The 22922-nt window shown below is 40.5% G+C and overlaps 1 protein-coding gene and 1 long non-coding RNA gene across 4 annotated transcripts; one reads left to right on the top strand and one right to left on the bottom strand.

Annotated features, from left to right (window-relative positions):
- The first annotated feature begins 245 nt into the window (after nt 1-245).
- LOC147134961 (caspase recruitment domain-containing protein 10) lies at nt 246-21947 on the top strand. 3 transcript variants are annotated; one of them, XM_086056337.1, is made up of 24 exons: nt 246-267; nt 3781-4023; nt 6436-6573; nt 6700-6886; nt 7161-7299; nt 8932-9147; nt 9730-9849; nt 9947-10072; nt 10229-10408; nt 12148-12252; nt 12626-12662; nt 12766-12803; nt 12900-12985; nt 13068-13114; nt 13192-13312; nt 13508-13685; nt 14608-14731; nt 14822-15062; nt 15340-15394; nt 15472-15574; nt 15696-15854; nt 16966-17078; nt 17288-17403; nt 18583-21947. In XM_086056337.1, the coding sequence occupies exons 1-24, from the start codon at nt 261-263 to the stop codon at nt 18788-18790; spliced, it is 3087 nt and encodes a 1028-aa protein (XP_085912463.1). In that variant the 5' UTR covers nt 246-260; the 3' UTR covers nt 18791-21947. The 3 variants fall into 3 exon arrangements, with proteins under 3 accessions (XP_085912463.1, XP_085912464.1, XP_085912465.1); XM_086056338.1 differs by lacking the exons at nt 246-267; nt 3781-4023 and adding an exon at nt 5629-5799 and having other exon boundaries at nt 18583-21945; XM_086056339.1 differs by lacking the exons at nt 246-267; nt 3781-4023 and adding an exon at nt 5840-5973.
- On the bottom strand, nt 5031-11314 carry LOC147134962 (uncharacterized). The gene is made up of 3 exons (XR_015090188.1): nt 11224-11314; nt 6667-6878; nt 5031-6569 (listed from the first exon to the last, which is right to left on the bottom strand). It is a non-coding gene; the product is annotated as an uncharacterized LOC147134962 (long non-coding RNA).
- Nucleotides 21948-22922: the final 975 nt, after the last annotated feature.

Below are 22922 nucleotides of genomic sequence, written 5' to 3'. Positions count from 1 at the left end.
GTACTTTTGCTTGTGTTCATACAAACGGGGTAAACAGCACCATCTCCTGACATAGCAAGCCAGACTTGAACCTTGTTTCTGTTTTATCAGATTGTTTATATTCATGACTCATTCGGAGTACGCGCTTGCACACACACACAGAAACACGCTGTCATGTGTTTTGTGTCTCCACTGACTCACCTCCGGACGTGAATGGGATGTGGAGGTAATGAATGCACCGAGCAGTCTGCACTCTGGATCTCAACAAGACGCTTGGAGACATGAGCGGTGAGTCCACTTCCAGGACCAAAGCAAATTCTTTGCATATTGGCCTCCGAGCATGCATTTATTTAGGTTTACATTTATAACATTGGTTACAATAATCAGAAATCTGTTGATGAAAGATTAACCCACTTAAATGACAGAATTGTATTAATAGTACAATTGCTGGCACGCAAACTCTAAAACTATTACTAGTTTAAACTAGTTTATATTTTGTTATTTTTGCAATAAAAAAAAAAAATCACCAGTGGGCTCAGGCAGTTCCGTTCCTAGCACCTTTCCTTCGATGGCTATTTATTGTTAAACTGGTGCTTTTTATAACATGGAAACGACACTGTAAACTGAAATGACTTTGCAATTCCTGTTTCTGAGAAATGATCATAACAGGAGGGTTTAAGAAGTTTTTGTTTTGAAACTTCTTTTTCTTGGCTTAATAATACACATACAATGAAAATGATTCTTTTCACATATTTGTACACTAAAAGAAGTGTCACTTTTTTTTAATAGAAAACATTTGGATTATTGTTTTTGAAACATGATATGTGAACGTTAATTTAACATTCATTGAAATGGTATCGTAAATAGTAGTGGAGTTAATGAGATTTTTCTTCATTATTGTTGTTCCTGAGAATCGAATATAACTAGAGGGTTAAAAGGAATGTGTCTATTAACAAATAATAAGATCACATTTTAATCTAGCACAACACAGTGCCAGACAAAAATGAATGATAAAGTGTGTCCAAACATTTGACTGAGACTACGCAAAATGGAAATCCCTTATGATTTCACAAGTTTAAATTTAACCTCCTTTGTGATTTGAACAGTCAATGACACACATGATGGTATCAGTTATGTGTGTAATAATAATATTCTAAATTTCTTTTTGCAGCCACATAATTATTGTAATGTGTGTGTTTTACTTGCAGTAAGTTTAAGGTATCTGCTGTTAATTACACAAGGACAATATCTCACTAAATTGTTGATTAGTGAAAGAGATTCCGGAGCATCCAGGCGAGTCGCAGCCTGCCTGCTGGCTCACATTATAGTTGTTGGATTATCTGAACACGTCATCTTAATTCTCGTGACTGCCCACAATGAGTCACAATAAGGCCCGCCAAGTTATTTTTAACATTTAACTAACACATATATACTGTAGTATAGCTCTGCATTCCATTGCTTACTCATTTATTCAATATAATGAAAGAAGGGAATAAAATGTACATAAAAACAGATCATATGTAAGTGCTGATGCAATAAACAAACCCAGGATACTGGTGTTTCCATTGTCACATATGACTGCATGATTGGGAAATTATCATATTACAATTATAATCACATATCATATATCTTAATGCTATGGAAAACACATCTGGCATATGACCAATTCCCATTTTACTGTCAAGTAATTATGAACTAATCCGTATTTGTTCATTTCACCCACACTGAAGCCCCATATATAGCAATACCCTATTAACAGGCAAATTTCCTAATTCCAGACCAATTAAATTGTGTTTAAACTGTTACAGTATTACTCACTATGTTCCATGTTATCAGAGAAACATGAATACATTGTTGGCTATACTGTAGAGTTTTACTGCCACTTCTGTTTATAAGATGTGGATTCATCTCGTTTGGTGAGAGTCTTTGCCTCAGTATTGCAGTTTTAGTGATTGCTAATAGTTTGCTCTGCTATACAAAAATGATACTGATAGTTGATGAAAAGTTAAGAAATGGAGCAATCTACAAACATTCAAATTTGATTGATATCTTTGCAAACCAGAGCGTGAACAATGGCGGATGCCAGATAAGTGACTGCAGACAGACAAAGACAACCTTATTTTGTCTGGAGCTGGGTTATTGTGCTAGCATTGGGCATCATTCAGAAACATTTGTAAGTCCCACGTAAAAACATTTTAAGCGAAACATGGCCTTGACAAATGTACCGGTATGTTTATTGTGCCATTATTATTGCATCTATGATTCTACAGTTGCGTAACATATTTTAAATAGCATCATATTGTTGAAGAGCTCTTTGTAAATCCTACCTAGACCCACTTTCTTGAATTTAAGAAAATTCTTATGAACATAATGGTGAATCAGACCTATGTCTTAAGTGCTGCAGTTCCCACAAGCAAAACATACTGTAGTGTATATGATTCTTCCAAAATAATTTGCATGTGATTGCTCCAAGCCAAAATGCCAAAGAAACAGGAAGTGAAACCTTCAAAGTTGAATGCCTGCAATTAGAATCCAAGTGAATACATTTTGAAAATGATGCCTTAAAAGTTGCACAAAAACCCAGTCATTCAATTCATAAGATTTATGCAGCACATCTCATGATACTTCATCTTACAAATGTTAAAATGTTACTTCAACAGTTAGGGGTTGTAAGCAGTATATGGAGATAAAATCAAAGCATCCTCTTTGGTGTTTTAGTATGTTTACAGCAATTATGTGATGTCATTGCTCCATCCTAGCTTTTCTTTTCATCATGTCGATGGTCTTGCAGAGTTACAATATTAAAAAAGAAATTGGGGTGCTCTGAAGGTAAACTCTCATATGCCCTGAACTTCATAGTCGATTGATAGTCCCGATATTGCCTCACACAAATTATCCATCTATTTTCTATATCGCTTGTCCCACATAAGGGGCGTGGCCTATCCTAGCTGGCACCTGCAGACAAACAACCATTCATACTCATATTCAGAGACATTAAGCTCTTTAGTCACAGCATGCATATTTTTGGGATGCTGGAGGAAACTGATGTACAGGTACCTGGGAAAAAACATGTGCAACCATAGGGAGAATATGCTTGCACACTCCACAGAATGTTCCAACTGAGATTTGAAATCGGATCATCTCACGTGTGAGTCAGATATGCAACCACAATAGAAACTAATGAAAAAAAATCATACAACATACATTATGTGTCATTTTTCTATGTACATTTGTTCTCCATTAAATTATACCTATACAAAATTTATCTCAGAATTCCCTAAAGCAGAAATCAACGCAAACACAGTTTTTTCAAGAATATGTTCCTAGCAGGCCCACTAGTTGAAACACGGCATTCTGATTAATATTGCGTTTGTGGAATATGAGTTAAGCAGCAAAATCCACCCGTTCTTAGCCATCTCAGGGGGCGGACATTTTGTCACTTCTGTCAACAGAAAATGACATCACAACTGCTCAGGTAACGACCAATCGCGGTTCAGCTTCAGAAAACAGGTCAGCCGTGATTGGTCGTTACCTAAGCTCTCAGTAGTTGTGATGTCGTTTTCAGTCGACAGAAGACAAAAAGGCCGCCCCCAGAGATGGCTAAAAACGTGTGGATTAACTCTTATTCCACGCAATATTTATCATCATGCCTTGTTTCAACAAGTGGGCTTGCATAGAACATATTCTTAAAAACAAATGTTTAGGTTGGTTTCCTCTTTAGTAGTAGCAAGGAGCCACAAAATTGAACAATTTTCTCCACTGTGCTCGACTACAACCTATGGTTTCTTTGGACTCATGCAGGCATCACAGTTTGGGCAGAAGAAGGCCAAATCACTCAGGAGGAAAATAGATCTTCTCCTTCATGGTCAGAGGAGCACTGCGAGAACCTGTGGGACCGTGTGGAAGGAGTGCGACACAAGCTAACGCGCATCTTAAACCCGGCCAAGCTCACCCCATATTTGCGCCAGTGTAAGGTCATTGATGAACAGGATGAAGATGAGGTGCTCAACTCCATTCAGTACCCTCTGCGCATCACCAAGGCCGGTGAGAGGAAGTTTTATCCCTTAATCTAACACAATATTAACACAAGACAAAACAAGGCGCAAATGCCCTGTTACTCCCAACTCTAGTGCAAAGTCTAGAAAAATACCAAGAAAAAGGAAACTCCAGTTATACTGCGCTTTGCGCTGGACCTGTGCTCGGGATGAAAATAGGGCACTCAGTGTGCGAATGAGTTGACAACCGGTTGCCACACATCAACAGGTGTTGCGGTGAAAGAAACATGTAGGAAGGGGTCGAAAACAGTACGATGAAAGCTTTAGCTACAGTAAGTAAAGGGGAGAGTAATGGATAATGAGAAGAAAGAATGAGGATTGTAGACAAACACCTGGTCCAAAAGTGAGTTCATAACATTGCCAAACTAATGCTCAGTTTTGAATGACTCTGTCGAGGAGTTATTAATTTACAGAGGTGGGTAATCCAGGTCCAGAAAGTAAAAACCCTGCCACAGTTCGGCTTTAGCACTTGTGGCTAAAGCCAAACTCATGTCATGTCATCTTCCAAACCGCTTATCCTATATAGGGTCGCGGGGAGTTGCTGGAGCCTATCCCAGCCGTCAATGAGCGAAGGCAGACTACACCCCGAACTGGTCGCCAGCCAGTCGCAGGGCACACATAGACACTGTCACTGAGCGGGAATCGATCCCACACTGCCCGCACACAACTCAGGCGTGTGTACCACTACACTATCAGCGGACTAAAGCCAAACTGTGGCAGGGTATTTACTTTCTGGACCTGGATTACCCACCTCTGTTAATTTAACGATATGGTGATTATTAAAGCTGGGACGATGCACTTTTGTCCCAATCCAATACGGATCCCGATACTTGGGTTGTGATCCGATACGCATTGCGATACTTCAATATTATAAAAATATATATTAAAAAAAAAATGATTCATGTATTTCCAAAGTTTCAACTTAAGTGCCATTTGACATTTATTCAAGTGTCACAATTGAAAAGTGCCTCAACTGTTCCAGTCACTGTTCCTGATACACGGGAGTAAAATAAATAAAATTCCATTCACAAAGCTCAACTTAAGGACCTCAAATGTCACAAAAGTATGTTATATAACATAACATAACATAACATAACATAACATAACATAACATAACATAACATAACATAACATAGCATAGCATAGCATAGCATAGCATAGCATAGCATAGCATAACATAACATAACATAATCTAAGGAATCAAATGCATCGGTACAGTACTTGGTATCGGCATTAAAAAAGTATCACGATACATCGCAATATGATATTTTATCCCCGCCCTACTGATTATTGACTTGCTTGTTGCTGTGATATGAAGCGAGAGATGTTATTTTATCACACCATGGCATTGAGCTACATTAAAGACTGTTATATGATCAACTGCAGTGCTGCAAACTACAACCCCAATTATAAACAAATGAGTAACAATTAACCCTAGAACACTAACGTTGGGTGATTTTGACTCACACAATTTTTTGACGTGATGTTTTGTCCTGAGAAATTAAAGAAGACATCTTCCAATTTGGCATACAGTACGTGGTGTACTTTTACATAGTGTACATTGATGAAAGCTGTATTTACCCGGGATATTATATCGGGTGGAGGCACTGTGTTCGACTGGTTAGCATGTCCACCTCACAGTTCAGAGGTCATGGGTTTGATTCCGGCCCTGGCGTTCCTGTGTGGAGTTTGCATGTTCTCGCCGTGCCTGTGAGGGTTTTCTCCGGGTACTCCGGTTTCCTCCCACATTTCAAAAACATGCACGGTAAGTTAATTGATCACTCTAAATTGCCCCTAGATGTGATTGTGAGTGTGTATGTTTGTTTGTCTCTGTGTGCCCTGCGATTGGCTGGCAACCAGTTCAGTGTGTACCCTGCCTGCTGCCCGAAGACAGCTAGATAGGCTCCAGCACCCCCGCGACCCTCGTGAGGATTAAGCGGTATATATAATGGATGTGTGGATTATATCGAGTTAAATGGACCCGACGTTAGGGATGGTGTTACTAATTTTAATGTTAGTGTTCTAGGGTTAAAAGGGAAACATTTTTAATGCCCATAGGTGTGAATGAGAGTGCAAATGTTTATCTTCTAGGGTATAAATATGCTCTGTGATCAGCAGGCAAACAGTCCAAGGTGTATCCCACCTCTCACCAAAAATTAGCTGGGATCGGCTCCAGCTCATCGACAACACTAATGAGGAAACACGCTAAAGGAAATGGATGGATGGCGGGCTGGATGGATGGCTGGATGGATGGATGGATGGATAGATTCTGTACGTGTAGCGCTTGTACTCGGTCTGTGTGAATACAGTTACAAAAAAAGTCAGCTGACACACACTCACACCATCACACATGAATCATAATTATTCCACTTCATTGCAGTTTTTCCATTTGATTACACAGGTCGTTTGCTGGACATTCTGCGTGGCCAGGGTCTGCGAGGTCTTCAGGCCTTCATGGAGTCACTGGAGTTTTACCATCCAGAGCAATACACACAACTGACTGGAGAGCAACCAACACACCGCTGCTCTCTCATACTGGGTAAAAAAAATGGATTGATTGGTGCATATATAAAGTTGGCATTACTTTCCATTGTCTCAAGCAATATAAAAAATATAGTTGGTGAATACTCACAGATTTACATAATGCTACTTCATGCTCTCACAGATGAGGAAGGTCCAGAGGGTTTGACTCAGTTTCTGCTGCTTGAGGTCCGAAAACTGAGAGTTCAGCTTCGAAACAGTCGGATGTGTGAACGCCGCTTGTCCCAGCGTTGTCGGGTGGCCGAGGATGACCGTAGCCGTGCTGAACGTAAAGCTCAGGACTTACGCCACGACAGACTGCAGCTAGAGAGGTTTGACTCATTTAGTTTGAAGAACTGCTGAAAATTGTGATGTTTTGATGACAATTGGCTTGGGGCGCTCAAATTTATATCACCTTATTACACGGAGATCTTGCTTATCTACCTGTTTAGTAAGTAAGTATTTAAGAATATGCCATCGTGATCATATGTGATCAATGTTGAGCAATCTGATAGAATGTGGTCATTGCTGCATCATATTGTTTGTTTGTGACTGTGTGCTTTTTCAGTCAAAAAGTAACATTGCATAATTTGCATAATCATCCAGGCTACGTCAAGACTGGGAGTCGGCCAGTCGAGAGCTGGGCAAGCTGAAAGACAGACACCTGGAGCAGTCTGTGAAGTACTCCCGGGCCCTAGAAGAGCAAGGCAAAGCCTCCATACGAGAAAGAGAACTGCTCAAGCAAGTGAGACAGAGGGGAGCAGCATCATAACACTGTAGAACTTCACATTGTATGCTAATCATACTCAGGGGCATCATTTTTTAGTGGGGTAGCGAGGGTTCCACAACACCTCGGCTTTATATACTGGGTAATGCAATTTTCTTTGCTTTGATTGATTGTCTACTTGTATCTTTTGCACTGATTCATTAGCTAACAGCCAATCAGAGTCAACAATTGTCACAAACGGCCCACGCCATTTTGTATTCTACGATCAATGGCTCATTCATTTAAATGACATCTAAGAAGCGCACTGACACAAAAGTCTCCTAATACTTCACAGTTCTAAATTTTGCCTTTTAGGTTTGTTCCTGCTTGCATTATGAGTGTGTACGCAAGATTGGTATATGTGTGTATTTTATTTCATGAAACCATGACCGTGGCTGGTATGATAAACAATTACTTCTCGGCCATGTTGTTCGTTTGCTATGATGTAAAAGTTAGGATTTTGATTGATGGTGACTATAAGAATGGAATGTTCGTTGCTTAAAACATTATTTTAGACTTACCCTTCGGATCAAGTATACATGTATTCATTAAATATGCAGTTAATATATATATTTTTTAAAAATTGTGGACTATTGAGGGGTCTAATAATACTGCATCCATTTGTAAATGGGAGAAAAAATTACAGATATCAACATTTTCCCTTGGTATGGAGATGGCCAGAAGGGTGGCCACAGAGTGACAAGGGGTGGGTGGCCTTGACCACCCTGCAACGTCATCCCTGCCCCAACTACTTAGAACTGGAGTGTTAAGGCCCTGATAGACCAAACCAACGTCGGAGGTCGTGAAGCGTCGTGGCGTCTTTAAGCGCTGTCTGATTAGTGTAGTGACCACCGTCGTAGTGTCGTAACCCGTCTGTAAGCGTCTGGGGGGCGTTTAGGCATGTTGAATCCGCGCCAGTCGTGGTATTTGGTCACTCTGATTGGCTGTTAGCTAGCAAATCAGCGCTTGGAGCACCAACGGGATGTGACAAATGCAGATAAACAGTGAGCACGCCTTCGCTGCCTTAATCTTCTTACAAGTGAGGGTTGACACTGTAAGTATTTGACAACACCGTGTCAAGAACGTGAGGGTTTACTTCGCGTGGGAGTTCATCATGAGCGAAGAATATAGCTGAATGCATTGTTTACGTTTTTATAATCCGCCCCCGGCCAACAGCTTTCCGGTTGGAGTTTTCTAACCATGAGAAATGGTGACTACCGCCGCCGATGGTATGGAAGGGTATTACATCTTATACATGCGCAGAAGGTACTTTAAAGGTCGCTGTCTGTCGTTGCGGTATGCTTTGCCAGCGTGACGTGCCGACAGCCGGCCGGACGCCACAGGGGGTAAGCGTCTGCCACTGTTGGTGAACGTCGTTTTGGTGTATCAGGGCCTTTGCATGTTGTATTTGCAGACTTGAGCCACATAGTTGGAGGCGATGGACCAGTGTATTTTGCATACAAAACCGTAAAACATACCGGTACTGCACATCCACTCACAGTGGAAACCAATACACCACAATGCTGTCGACTAAAACCTTGTGTCTAGGTGTGGTTATTGTTATTTTGAGTTGACGTCTATTGATGACTGCTTCGTTCTGTCCACATACAGGTAGAAGAGTTAAAGTCCAGGTTAACAGAAACACAGCATGGAACTACAAATCCTGAAGGAAATCCGATTCAGACAAACACAAAGAGGTTTTTGCCCACACGAGGACCCGGTTGCCCGCCAGCTTTACCCGAAAAGCCACCATACCGTATTGAAGTTCCGAAAACAGACAACACAGGAACTCAGATGAAGGATGCAGTTCCTGCTAGTGGAGTCACAGTAAGTTCTTGTCTTTTTATATCTGAATGTGGTGCATCTTTTATTTGATCATGCTTGCGGACAATTCAGTTCTTTCTCTTGCTTTAATGTCTGGCAGCCAGTGGTTAACATGGCTGCGTCACAGTAGAGAGGTTCTGGGTTTTTCAGATCTAACCATTCTTTGTGGAGTTTACATCTTATACACTCTAAAAACAGTTGGGTTAAAAATAACACAATTCTGGGTCAAAAATGGACCGACACAAATTGGGTCAATTTGACCCACTTTCTTGCATTGTTTTGTACAAAACAGTCCATTTATGGGGTTATTTTTGCAGAAAACAGTTGTGGATCGGTCCATTTTTGACCCCAAATTGTGTTATTTTTAACCCAACTGTTTTTAGAGTGTACCCTGTCTGCATAAAAATAACCTGCATGTTAGGTTAATTAAAAACTCTAAATTGTCCATAGGTCTGAGTGTGACTGGTGACCAGTTCAAAGTGTACCCCATCTACAGCCCAAAGTCAGCTAGGATCGGCTCTCACTCAGGAGGATGGATGGATTTTATACATTAAAAAAAATGTTTCTGATGTGTGTTTCCTCCAGGCTCTGATGGATATCCTACGGCAGGATCGCAGGGAGGCTGCAGAGCAGAGACAGGAACTCTGCAACTTCATCACTAAACTACAGGGGGAGATACAAAGCAGTGAAGAGCACAGGGACAAGGTGAATGTTTTCTTGCAGACATTTATCAATGAACAGGTTCATAGTTTAGTGCTCATGAATTCATAGTTTTACTGTGTAATGTGAACTACATTTGCAGCTGCAATCACAGTGTGAGCAGCTACAGCTGAAGGTGAGAACTCTCCAGCTGGACTGGCAGACAGAGCAGAAGAGGAGCATGTCCTACTTTAACCAGAACATGGAACTTGAAAAGGAGAGGGACCAGGTCAGTGTTTACTTAGGGTCTTGACTGAGCCAGGATTCATGGCTCATGGGTGTCAACATCCCAACAATTCAGCTAATAGCCTGCAATAGACCTACATCCCTAGCTAGTATGGCATTTAACGTCCAGTTTGCCTGTCCATGTTCCTTTTTCCTTCAGGCCATGCGCAGTCGAGACAGCCTGCAGTTAGAGTACACCGACTGTCTATTGGACAAGAATCGTTTGCGTAAACGCATTGCAGAGCTGCAAGCCGACATGGAGCAGCAGAAGCGGGAGTTGGAGCGAGAGACAGAAAAAAGCAAGGAGCAAATGGATCAGAGCAGTCCCTGTCTGCACTGTGTAAGTCAACCCCGAGCTGACTGAAAGTGGAAGTCAACAAAAAAAATTCTTGACAATAGTATGTTCGATGTGTTCTGTGCCTCCACTAGTCTGAACACGGCATTCTGATTAATATTGCGTTTGTGGAATATGAGTTAAACAGCAACATGTTTAGCCGTCTTGGGGGCGGCCGTTTTGCCACCCTCTCTTGACTGAAAATGACATCACAGTTGCTCAGGGCTCAGATAACAACCAATCACAGCTCAGCTTCAGAAAACAGGTGAGCCGTGATTGATCGTTATCTGAGCCCTGAGCAACTGTGATGTCATTTTCAGTCAACAGCAAGTGGCAAAATGGCTGCCCCCTGAGATGGCTAAAACAGGTGGATTTTACTGCTTAACTCATATTTCATAAACGTAATATTAACCAGAATGCCGTGTTTAGACTAGTGGGGCTACAAAGAACATAATATTCTGAAGAAAATTTTGAAATTGACTTTCTTTTTAAGACTCCTGTTAATCAAGCAGTACAGTTCTGTCAATGTGAAGGTTGTCAATAAATGCAGTATGAAATTGGTCAGTACTAGTACAGACTAGTGACCCCCGGCCATATCCATAAACATTTTCGGCCCCTGGCCCGTTCCGACCCACGTCCCCACCACCCCACACACAAAAAAAATAAAAATAAAAAACGTGGATGATGCCCACACGGCAGAGATGCTAACGGAAGAGGTTGATTTAAAGACAATTAGCTGGCAAACTTACTATTCAAACCTGCTGTGGACACGCTTCAAACGCACCACTTACTCACGAATTTATCCAACTGCGTGTACTTACTTCCATTGCGAGCCCTGGGGTTGGTTTTGTCATATTGTATAATTATTTGGGTTCAACAGACGACAAGTCTGCAAGCATTCAACTAGTTACTTATTTTCCACACTTCCCCTCCTTCACACTTCTCGGCCTTCAAAATAAAAGCATGCCAGAAAAACACTACACAGCAGTTTTGCTACGGCGTATTTCCGGAAGTAGGAAAGCGTATGATGTGCCATACTTGAGTGCTGCACGCAGCTTGAATATACTCCCGGACACAAGTTGTTTTGAAAAGAAAAGAAAAGAAGCCTTTCACCGAGTAGGCTGAGATTAAATTTGGCCGCCTCGCGAGCACGTCACACGCATGAGGGCCGATTAGTGGGCCGGACTGAAATCCACTTCCGGCCATGCTTAGTCCAGCCATTTTTTAAAATTTGTCACCCCCCCCATCCCTCCGCCCCAAAAATGGGCATCCGGCCGCGCTAGAGGGTCCGACCGGTCCAGCGCAGGGACGGATTGCCCAGCTCTGGAAATAAGTACAATTACTGCTGTAATTACAGTGTAGTGGACATTGTCCACAACACCAAAAAAGAATAGAGGACATGGGGGTAGCAGTAGCTCAGTCTGTTTTTTACTGTGAGTCACAAATTGGATACCAACTCTGTGGATCAGGATATTAAGGTTGGGACAGGTTACTGGAGAGATGAACTGTTTTTTTTTTTTTTAACTCCTAAGTATTACCTAAGGTGCCCTTTCGCATGCCTGTGGTGATCTGTTCGTGCGTGTGAGTTGTTCTTTGTTACATATCCCTAAGGGCACAGACAAAGTAAATATGATTTATTACTATTATTATTGTAAAGCAAGTCGAGTAAAAATAAGATAGATAGAAATGTTTGAGCAGCAGCCAAGTATTATATAACATGTGATTCTTTGTACTGTGCTCTCCAGTCCCGTCTGTCACTGTGCAGTGAAGACCAGTGCTACGGACCCTGTTGCTCCCTTGGCCTGGACCTGAGCATTCCTGTTAATGGCAGCCATCGCCAGTTGCGGAAGGTCATCAAATAACTTAGTTTCTTTCTGGACTTTCCTGTGAGAATATATACTCAGACATAGGAGTTAGCATTTACCCTGTGTTTTATGTATCAGTTGGGAGCTACATATCACATGAATTGAAAACAGTGTGGACTATCCATGCATCCATCCATTACGGATTCCGCTTTATCCTCACGAGGGTCGCAGGGGTGATGGAGCCTATCCCAGCTGTCTTCGGGCAGTAGGCGGGGTACGCCCTGAAATGGTTGCCAGCCATTCCCAGACACATTGTGGACTAGTCCTAGGCAATGTTTGACACGTTAGTACATGCATAGAGCTGCAATCCTGGCGTGAGGTCATACCTGTACTGTACTTCTTTTCTTCTTTGTAACAGGCGTCCCCCAGAGGCCAAGCCAATGACAATTCAGAGGGTAGGTTGTTTTCACTCACAAGCCCAAAGGTGATCACCAAGTTTCTATTTCCTGGGTTCGTTTACTTACTTGGATATCGTGTCTGTCCGTTTTCCTGGTACAGATTCTCTTTCCAACTCTGAGGAGACTCCACTGTCATCAGTGCGTATCACACGGCTCAACTCACCTACAAATGTTGCTTAGGGATAGAGAGTAGAAAATAAATACATCTTTATCAACATCATTCTACATCCTCAGACAGAAGATGAGAAGGAAATAAATCGCCTCTCAACATTCCCATTTCCTCCTTGTATGAACTCCATCAACCGAAGATTCAATATAGAGTGAGTTTTTTTTAGTCTGTCATAATTCAACAACCACTACAGGTTTCTGATAGTAATTTCACATTGTCTGCCTTTTGAAAAGGTTCGACTTAGACTCTTGGGGCAGTGATGAGAATGACAGCGTTCCAGGTATTGTTAATTAGACATCATTTGCAAGTGCATCAAGATTTTCAGCAAGCTTTAAGTGAGTCTAAATTGTGTGTCAGGTGAACATGGTGAACCCTCTCTATGGGATTCTTGGAACTCTCAACATTCTCATCTCTTTCCGCCCAATTTGGTCAATCTGCCTGCTGTTGACGCACAACGACACAGTCCCAGCAGTCCAAGGTAGTTGTCGTTGTCCATAAAAACAAGTAAAACAAATTTGTTAAAACGGTCCACTTTTGTTTAAAATTATCATATTATGTGGTACGATTTTGCAAAATAAGATTCTGGGAGCATGACAACAACAACCTCAAAAGGATTCAGCTTTTACAGACCTACCCTCCAATCCAAACTATCATTATGCTTGCTCTATTTTAGGATATTTGCCATGTCTCCATCTTCAAGCCCTCCTGTGACGCCAAATCACGGAGGAGCCAGTCTGGCTGATGCCATTACGATAACCGGTGGAAACCAAACAGGAATCTTTGTCAGCCATGTTAAAGCTGGTTCAGTTGCAGAACAATGTGGGCTGAAGGAGGGAAGTGAGCTCCTGGAGGTATGTGTCAGCATCTGTGAGAAAGCAGCTGCATCGCTGTTTTGTTTTGTTTTTTCCAGATATGTATGTTGTGCAATGTTGCATGTCCACTTGCTGTCATGTCTGTACATCCAGAAGGTTTTAACCCTTTTAGACACTCATTAGAAATACTTAACTAGAAATGTGAATTTTTTAATCTCACAACAAACAATTATTGGACTATCATGAGACTTTTGACAACTTAGCGGGAAGTTAACCCAAACATATTTTTTTCAAGGGTATGTTCTATGCAGGTTCATCAGTTGAAACACGGCATTCTGATAAATATTGCGTTTGTGGAATATGAGTTAAGCAGCAAAATCCACCTGTTTTTAGCCATCTCAGGGGGCGGCCATTTTGTCACTTCTGTCGACTGAAAAAGACATCACAAATGCTAAGGGCTCAGATAACGACCAATCATGGCTCAGCTTCTGAAAACAGGTGAGCTGTGGTTGGTCATTATCTGAGCCCTGAGCAACTGTGATATCATTTTCAGTCAACAGAAGTGATAACATGGCCGTCCCCTGAGATGGCTTAAAACTGGTGGATTTTGCTGCTTAACTCATATTTCATATTAATCATATTGCCTTGTTTCAACTAGTGAGCCTACATAGAACATATTCTTTAAAAAAATATGTATGGGTTGACTTCCCCTTTAAATGTAAATATTATTACACTTGTTTCAATATACGTACAGCATTGTCATTGCCCACAATTATGGATATTTAGTTATCATATTTAGAGAAAAGAACCTGAAAAGATTAGGCGAAATAGTGTAGGATCCTGGTTATACGCAACATTTATGGTTTCCAAGCACATTGAATTGTTTTACTGAAAGAAAAAAACTGAAGGGGATTGAGAAACTTACTAATAAGACTTTAGCGTTATGTTTTTTCCTATTCAGCTAGAGCATGTTCTCTTCGGTGGAGGAAATGTTCTGCTCAGCCAGTGCACTGCGGAGGTAGCGCACTTTTCTCTGCAATGGTGGACTGAACCGTCCTCACTCAAACATCAGAGCAACCCAGAGGGTGAGTCGGTGTGCACTAAAAAAAACAGAGTTTATCATTTATTCAGTCATTTTGCTGAGTCTAAGCTGGCCCACTGCTTCTTGTTCTCAGCGTATGCCAAGCTGTGCTCCCAGCTTTCTTTACCTACTTCCAAGGGTGCTGACTCATTTTATGTGAGGGTCAATCTCAACATTGAGGCTCTCCGTGACCCATCGTCTCTGTGTGTGTCCTGTGATGACATCATACATGTCACAGACACAAGGTACAACGGCAAATATCATTGGCGCTGTTCCCTGGTGGACCCTCGCACAGCCAACAGCCTGCAGACAGGAAACATGCCTAACTATAATAGGTGGGTCATGTACATTCAGTACATTTCATCAATGATTGGGAAATGCGTGGTCGTAGTCAATCATTATTTCAATTTGTTGTTGTAGCTTTCCTTAAAATGCAACATAATCAGAGCTGCGTCGAAAATGTTCACTCTGACTTTCATGTGGCTGAATGAAAAAGATGAAATACCTCTCATTATGATAAGAATCTATTTTCTTATCCGGCCACAAAATGATGAATATAAAAATAATAACTATGCTGCATGCAAATTTATTTACAATATTTTCCATTTTCAGGGCGCAACAGTTGTTACAGAAAATGGCAGTGGAGCAAAAAGACTTCAAAAAGAAGGTGATGATTAGTCATTTGCATATTTATATTGCAAGATGGGTTTCAGGTATTCATTCATTTGTCACCATACACTAAAGTTCATGAAGAAATCCTCTAGTCAAGTCCGCCTGGTAAAGGCAGTGGACCCCAAATGGCATGGGATAGGGGCCTCACAGCAGGTTCTTTACACACTGAACAAACGTAAGAACCTCTCCCTGGGGGAGTTTCCAAAATTACAAAACTAAATCTTTCTCTCTGAATTATAAATGTCATGTTTTCTGCACATTTTCTTTTGCATCAAAGTGTGTGTGTGTTTACTTAGGGCATGAGGAGCATTTGATTCCTTACAGCCTGGTGCTCCCAGTAAAGGTTGAATCAAAGCGACCTGTCATCTTCTCACCATCTCTGCTGTCCCGTGGCCTCATAGAGAGGATGATGCAGCCTGTCGAGTCTGGTTTACAATACAATACCTGTGCAGCAGGTATGAATGAAATTACTATGATTTTTATAACTACTAATAATACTAAACTGCACCCTATCTCCGAACTGCACTGCACTCTTTTGTAGTTTGCTGTATGAGTTTATTTTTAATGCTCTTTAGAGCTGAGCTGTGTGAAGTGTTCTGTGTTTCTGCTGTGCATCAATCAATCAATCAATCAATCAATCAATCACATTTTATTTATAAAGCACTTTTCATACATAAAAATGCAACTCAAAGTGCTTTAAAACATTCAAAGCAAAACATAGATAATTAGAAAAAAAAAATTATCTTCAATCAAAAGAAAAGATAAATTATTTAAAAGTTGTTGAAAGCCAAACTAAAAAGGTGTGTCTTGAGCTTCCTCTTAAAAATATCAACAGTCTCTGCAGACCTGACGTCCTCTGGCAGGCTATTCCAAAGGTGAGGACCAAAACGGCTGAATGCAGCCTCGCCATGCATTTTGGTCCTCACCCTTGGAATAAATAAAAGGCCGGCGCCAGAGGACCTCAGGATCCGCGAAGGTTGGCATGGTAAAAGCAAGTCAGATAAATAAGATGGCCCAAGACCATTAACACATTTATAAACTAATAAAAGTACTTTAAAATCGATCCTGAAACACACAGGGAGCCAATGCAGCAATTTCAAAACTGGCGTAATGTGCTCCCGCCCTCTGGTTCTCGTCAGCACCCGAGCGGCTGAATTCTGCAGTAGTTGCAGTGGTGAAATGCTCTTTGCATGTGACAATAAATCATGTTGGACCCTAAATAAACTATTGTCACTCGAGGAGCTAGGATTTTTTTCCTTGGAGGGCCATGGGGGACTCAGGGATATCCCAACATTTTTTTTTTTTTTTTTTTGCAAACCCCCAAAAAATCTTCAGAAAATGCTGATGAAAATTAATTATATGTTCCCTACGAGGGATGGGGGGAAATGTGGAAAAAAAATTCCCAGTAAATATTACAAAAACCCAAAAGTCATTATCTGGTCTGGCACCTGGGGGTGCAAGCATATTTCAGGAGGGGACCAGTGCCCCTGCTGCCCCACCTCTAGCTCCACTAATGACTGTAGTATTGTCACCAATCTCTAACCTGTCATTCCGACTCATTTGTAGAGACAATACCACCCTCTCAGAGGAGAGACAAGAGAATATTTCTGTTGGATTCCCAGGCTCAAGAGCCAGCTCTGGGCATACGGCTCGAGTCCATACAGGAGGTCATTAACCAGGTGATACAAAACATTATTTTTCAGCTTGTCATCATGTGTCATTGCAACAATATTTTTGACCTCATGGCTCACTCACAAACTCCCCATCAAGTGAGTTTGCAGGTCAACCCACAGCTACTTTTACTACTATAATGTATGTCTATGGTCAAAATGCAGTAAAATTACATGCCAGAGCTTCTTCAAATTCACATCTTTCATGCCCGTTATAGGACAAACACTGTTTGTTGGAGCTGGGGCTGCCATGTGTTGAGCCTTTGCTGAGACAAGGGATTCATCCTATTGTTATCCACATCCTGCCAAAGAGCAAAAAACACAAGAAGCTAAGGTAAGAGCCCACTGGTTTGAATGTGTCTGAATATGTGGTGAGCAGAGGTTATCCTCGCACATTGACAAGTGGTGAACAACGATCCTCACTGGAAAATCAAATATTGCCCATGTTTCATTGTGTTATGGAAAAATGATTTTCCATTTTCAGGGTATTGTTGAATTTTCGTCACGAGACAAATTCATCAGTGTGGCGTGAGTGTGATGAAATAAATATAATATGAACAACACAACATAGATGACGTAAAGTCCTTTTGTTTGTATTATTTGGTGAAATAGACTCATCTAAAACAATCTGCTATTAGAATTTATGATAATGTATTTATTTATAATAATTTATTTAATCAATTTCTTATTTGACTGATGAGTTTAAACAATACTTTATAAAAATAACGACACAGTGATTAGAGAGTAGGCGGCACGGTGGTGGACTGGTTAGCACGTCCGCCTCACAGTTCAGAGGTCGTGGGTTCGATCCCAGCTCCGGCCTCCCTGTGTGGAGTTTGCATGTTCTCCCCGTGCCTGCGTGGGTTTTCTCCGGGTACTCCCACATTCCAAAAACATGTGTGGTAAGTTGATTGGACACTCTAAATTGCCCATAGGTGTGATTGTGAGTGCGGATGTTTGTCTCTGTGTGCCCTGCGATTGGCTGGCAACCGATTCAGGGTGTCCCCCGCCCACTGCCCGAAGACAGCTGGGATAGGCTCCAGCACGCCCGCGACCCTTGTGAGGAGAAGCGGTATAGATAATGGATGTATCGATGGATGATTAGAGAGTAGAAAATGAGTGACTCCAAACACAGCCATTGTCGCAACCACCTAAATTTATTATAGAATTACATTTTGAAAACAACAACAATTACTTGGTCCTGGTTATTAATTTTACCCATAGAACCCTTCTCCAATTTTTTACACCAACTATCACTTCAAAAAATACCTAGCTCATCATCAACTCATGCCATATTTTGAGAACCACTGCTAGTCAATCGAGGAGATATGCCCATCATCAAGCATTTTATTTTAAAAAGTAAACATACACTACGTATACATGTTCATTTTAAATGTTGAACGTGAACCTGTTACACAATAATACAATACAACACAATACATCTGTATTTATATATGCAAATGTGCTCGTAGATTGCCAACCATTTTCTCTCATCCTTCCATATTGCAAACAGAAAGTTTTTTCCACGGTGTGCAAACGAAAGTGTGATGGAGGAAATGTGCCAGGCGGAACAGTTGCAGCTCGAGTCTCTGCCCCTGCTCTACTGCACTTTGGAGCCCAGCACATGGAGCTGCACAGAAGAGCTGCTCACAGCCATACGCAATGCCATCATTAGTCAGCAGATGTCAGTCGTTTGGGTTGAGCTAGATAGGCTGCAATAATGTAGACCAGTGTTACAGAGACTTGCAGAATAGTAAGTATTAGTCAGGATTTGTCAACAAACCACAACCAGCTTTCTAATGTGGGTTGATTTCAAATCTCTTGTTTGATTGTGTAGACTCCTTTTAATTCACTTTGGTGTGGATTGTTATGTTGTCATGTAGCTGTACTTGTTGTTATAGTGCCGTGATTTATTTACTTTTCATCTACTCACTGCATTGGTGGATAGTTAAAGGTACACCTTAAGCAACATTGTAGCTCAATCAGTGGCCATTCAGAGCTGTCTTTAGTTGCGGGTCAGGACACAAAGAGAGTTTGTATTTTGGACATAAAACTGTGCCAAAAAATACAAGTGACTCACTGTGGGGACCCATGACTGGACAAGCCAAAAGTCACAACCACATAATTGATCTAATTGTTTGTGGTGATAATTGCTGAACTGCAATATTTTCTTAAGATAGTTGGTCAGTTCTTTTTTAAATTATTATTATTTTTTACTCTTTAGAGGTTCAGCAGTGCTGCCTCTTTACCTGTGCACAGCAAGTGTGCTTACTTTTTACTGCATTATTTTTCCAAACGGTTGGTTAAAAATAATAAAATTCTTGTAAGAAGAAAAAACGTGTGCTTAATCTGTGTGCTTAAATGAATTCTTCACAAATAAAATATTTAATGTAATTACAAAATTTCAATAATAGTGAGCAGTCAGGGTCAGAAGGGCCTTCTCTGATGGCTTAAAACACTAGAACAAACTCGGACCTACAACCTAATAAGGCTGCAACTAACGATTATTTAAATAATCGATTCATCTGTTGGTTATTTTGTCGATTAAACAATGAATACAAAAACATGTTTTCATTTCCATCCCTTTATTAAAAAACATGACATTACTTCAAATTGACAGTGCAGAAAATGCACAAACACAAATTAATGGTGATTTGGTTACTGGCTTGGTCCGTAACATGTCAGTAAATTATGGATGTAACATTTTTCAAAATATCAAATAGTGCTTGAAAATGTTTTTTTTTAATCCTTGTCCCTATCTCTTGATGACAAACTTACATGTCAACTATAACAGATAAAATAAGATTTTAATCAGATTTTGGGGGTATGAGTTTTTTTAATGTCTTTCTTATAATTGTTAAAACATTTTGTTTTATGACATACATATTTTGAATTGGCATTATGCTCTGAAGTTGTGTCTTTCAACATCCGTGCAACCTTGTTACCAAAACAAAGGTTTTAACCATCTAGAGTAAGAGTAAAAAAAATGAGCCATATTAACAGCAGACAGGACATCATCAAACTACGGTAATTGCTCTGACCTTGGGTAGACCTCTCTTCTATTTTTCAGATTTTTCCAATGTTTTAGCCATAATTGTATGTATCACTTAAACTAAATAGCACAATCCTTTTACTCATACACGGGTCAAAAAATGTTTGCTACATATTTTAATCAGAGATGAGTTATAGGGGAAATCAACCACAACATGCAAAATTTTGTTTTTGTGTTTAATTTCAGGTAACGACCAATCACGGCTCACCTGTTCTCTGAAGCTGAGCCATAATTGGTCGTTACCTGAGCCCTGAGCAACTGTGATGTCATTTTCAGTCGACAGAAAGTGACAAAATGGCCGCCCCCTGAGATGGTCTTCTCAAACCTTCCCTTCTTATCAAAGATTGTTGAGAAAGTCGTTTTTAATAAACTCAGTAAAGTCTTGAACTCAAACGGACTATTTGACCAATTCTAATCAGAATTCCGACCTCATCACAGTACAGAAATAGCTCTTATCAAAGTACTAAATTACATAAGATTGAACACTGATGCAGGGAAGGTGTTGGTGCTAGTCTTATTGGATCTCAGTGCAGCATTTCATACAATTGATCATAACATACTGTTGAACAGGTAGGAAACTTGGGTGGGATTAAATGGCATAGTCCTAAAATGGTTTAGGTCTTGCTTAGAGTAAAGAAGTTACTTTGTGAACGTTGGAAGTTTTGAATCAGATCGGATGGCCATGATATGTGGGGTCCCTCAAGGGTCAGTCCTTGGGCCCCTTCTGTTCAGTCTGTATACGTTACCTTTGGGTCAAATGCTTCAGAACACCAATGTTGGCTATCACAGTTATGCAGATGACACACAGCAATATATATATATATCAATGTCCCCAAATGACACCAGTTCAATCATTTTTATTGTGTCACTGTTTAGAGCAAATTAACAACTGGATGAATCAACATTTCCTTCAGCTAAACCAAAACAAAACATAGGTAATTGTTTTCTGCAAAAAAGAATAGACGTTTTCTGTTAAAAAGTACCTGGAGTCACTGTCTTTTGTAACCAAATATCAAGTCCGAACTCACTCTAATAGATTCAGACCTGACTTACAGCAATCATATAAAATCAATCACTAAAACAGCCTTTTACCAGATGAACAACATACCCAGATTAAAGGCTGCTCCATGCTCCAAGCAGACCAGGAGAAACCTACCCATGCTTTCATCTACAGTAGACTTGTAACGATCTTCTTACTGGTCTTCCTCAAAAGAGCATCAAACAGCTGCAGAACAAAAATCGGAACATATTACTCCAGTCCAAAAGGCTTTACACTGGGTCCCAATCAACTGTAGAATAAAATTTTAAAATGTTGCTAATGGTCTATAAATCACTGAATGGTTTGGGTCCTGAATACATTAACGAAATTCTGATTGAATATACTGTAAACCCTGTTGGGCGCTGAGATCTGCAGACTTGTGTCAATTAGTGGAACTCAGAGTTCAAGGTAAACATGGTGAAACTGCATTTAGCTGTTATGCTGCACACAAATGGAATAAGTTGCCAACAGAAGTGAAGTCAGCCCCGACTAGTGTAAATGCTTTTAAATCCGGGTTAAAAACCTTTGTTTTTTTCCTCATACCTTTGATTAAGGTCCTCTAAACAACTTTAAATATTGTTTTCTTTTATATATTTTAGAAACCTACTTTTATTTCTGTACTTTAAAATGTTTTTAAAGTTTTTTGCTAATGTGCTTAAATGTTGTCAACGTACATTCTAGTAATTTGTTAGCTATGTTTGTTTTCTCTGCTTTGCTTTTGAATGTTGTTCACTGTTGCATTTGCAAATGCTTGTAGGTGTCTTTGCTTGTGTGAAGCACGTTGTTGCCTTGTGTATGAAATGTGCTATATAAATAAAACTGCCTTGCCTTGCCTTGCCTAAAAACGGGTGGATTTAGCTGCTTAAACTCATAGTTCACAAACACAATATTAATAAGAATGTCGTGTTTAGGCTAGTTAAGGTGCATAGAACATTTTCTTGTAAAGAAACGTTTGGGGTTGATTCCCTTTCTAAGTTTTCATTGATAACAAATCTGCCCTAGTTTTTCCTCCTGCACAAAAGGTTTTCATAATAACAATAATAATAATAATAATAATAATTATTATTATTATTATTAGTAGTAGTAGTAGTAGTAGTAATTAATATTATTATTATTATTATTATTATTATTATTAGAGCATTAGCAGAACCATTAACAAAGCATTAGCATTAACTTTTTTGGGGGGAAAAAATTCCATCAAGACACCTTTATATCGCTCAGCTACAGAAATATAAACTGGTTGATTAGCATATGATATTGAAAATGTGCTTAAAAAAACAAACGCAAAAACGGACTCGGTCATTTTATTTTGTACGTATGTTTTTTTTTTTTTGCTATTCATATTAATTGGGAATTGCTTTAAATTAGACTCTGTGTGGCGGCACGGTGGACGACTGGTTAGCACGTCTGCCTCACAGTTCAGAGGTCGTGGGTTCGATCCCGGCTCCGGCCTCCCTGTGTGGAGTTTGCATGTTCTCCCCGTGCCTGCGTGGGTTTTCTCCGGGTACTCCGGTATCCTCCCACATTCCAAAAACATGCTTGGTAGGTTAATTGGACACTCTAAATTGCCCCTAGGTGGGATTGTGAGTGCGGATGTTTGTCTCGGTGTGCCCTGCGATTGGCTGGCAACCAATTCAGGGTGTCCCCCGCCTACTGCCCAAAGACAGCTGGGATAGGCACCAGCACGCCCCGCGACCCTTGTGAGGATAAGCGGTACAGATAATGGATGGATGGATGGATGGATAGATTCTGTGTTTCCATT

The sequence above is a fragment of the Filicampus tigris genome, chromosome 16 (genome assembly GCF_054856515.1).
Source record: "Filicampus tigris isolate MCC_2025a chromosome 16, RoL_Ftig_1.0, whole genome shotgun sequence".
In the NCBI taxonomy this organism is placed as follows: domain Eukaryota; kingdom Metazoa; phylum Chordata; class Actinopteri; order Syngnathiformes; family Syngnathidae; genus Filicampus; species Filicampus tigris.
Note: the sequence above shows the minus strand (reverse complement) of the source record. Positions and strands in the feature narration are given on the sequence as shown.

Excerpts from the sequence above, each read along its gene's own strand:
- LOC147134961 (XM_086056337.1), top strand. Across the intron at positions 10,073-10,228 it reads TTGAAAAGGAGAGGGACCAG|GCCATGCGCAGTCGAGACAG; the intron begins GTCAGTGTTTAC and ends TTTTTCCTTCAG. Across the intron at positions 10,409-12,147 it reads GCAGTCCCTGTCTGCACTGT|TCCCGTCTGTCACTGTGCAG; the intron begins GTAAGTCAACCC and ends TGTGCTCTCCAG.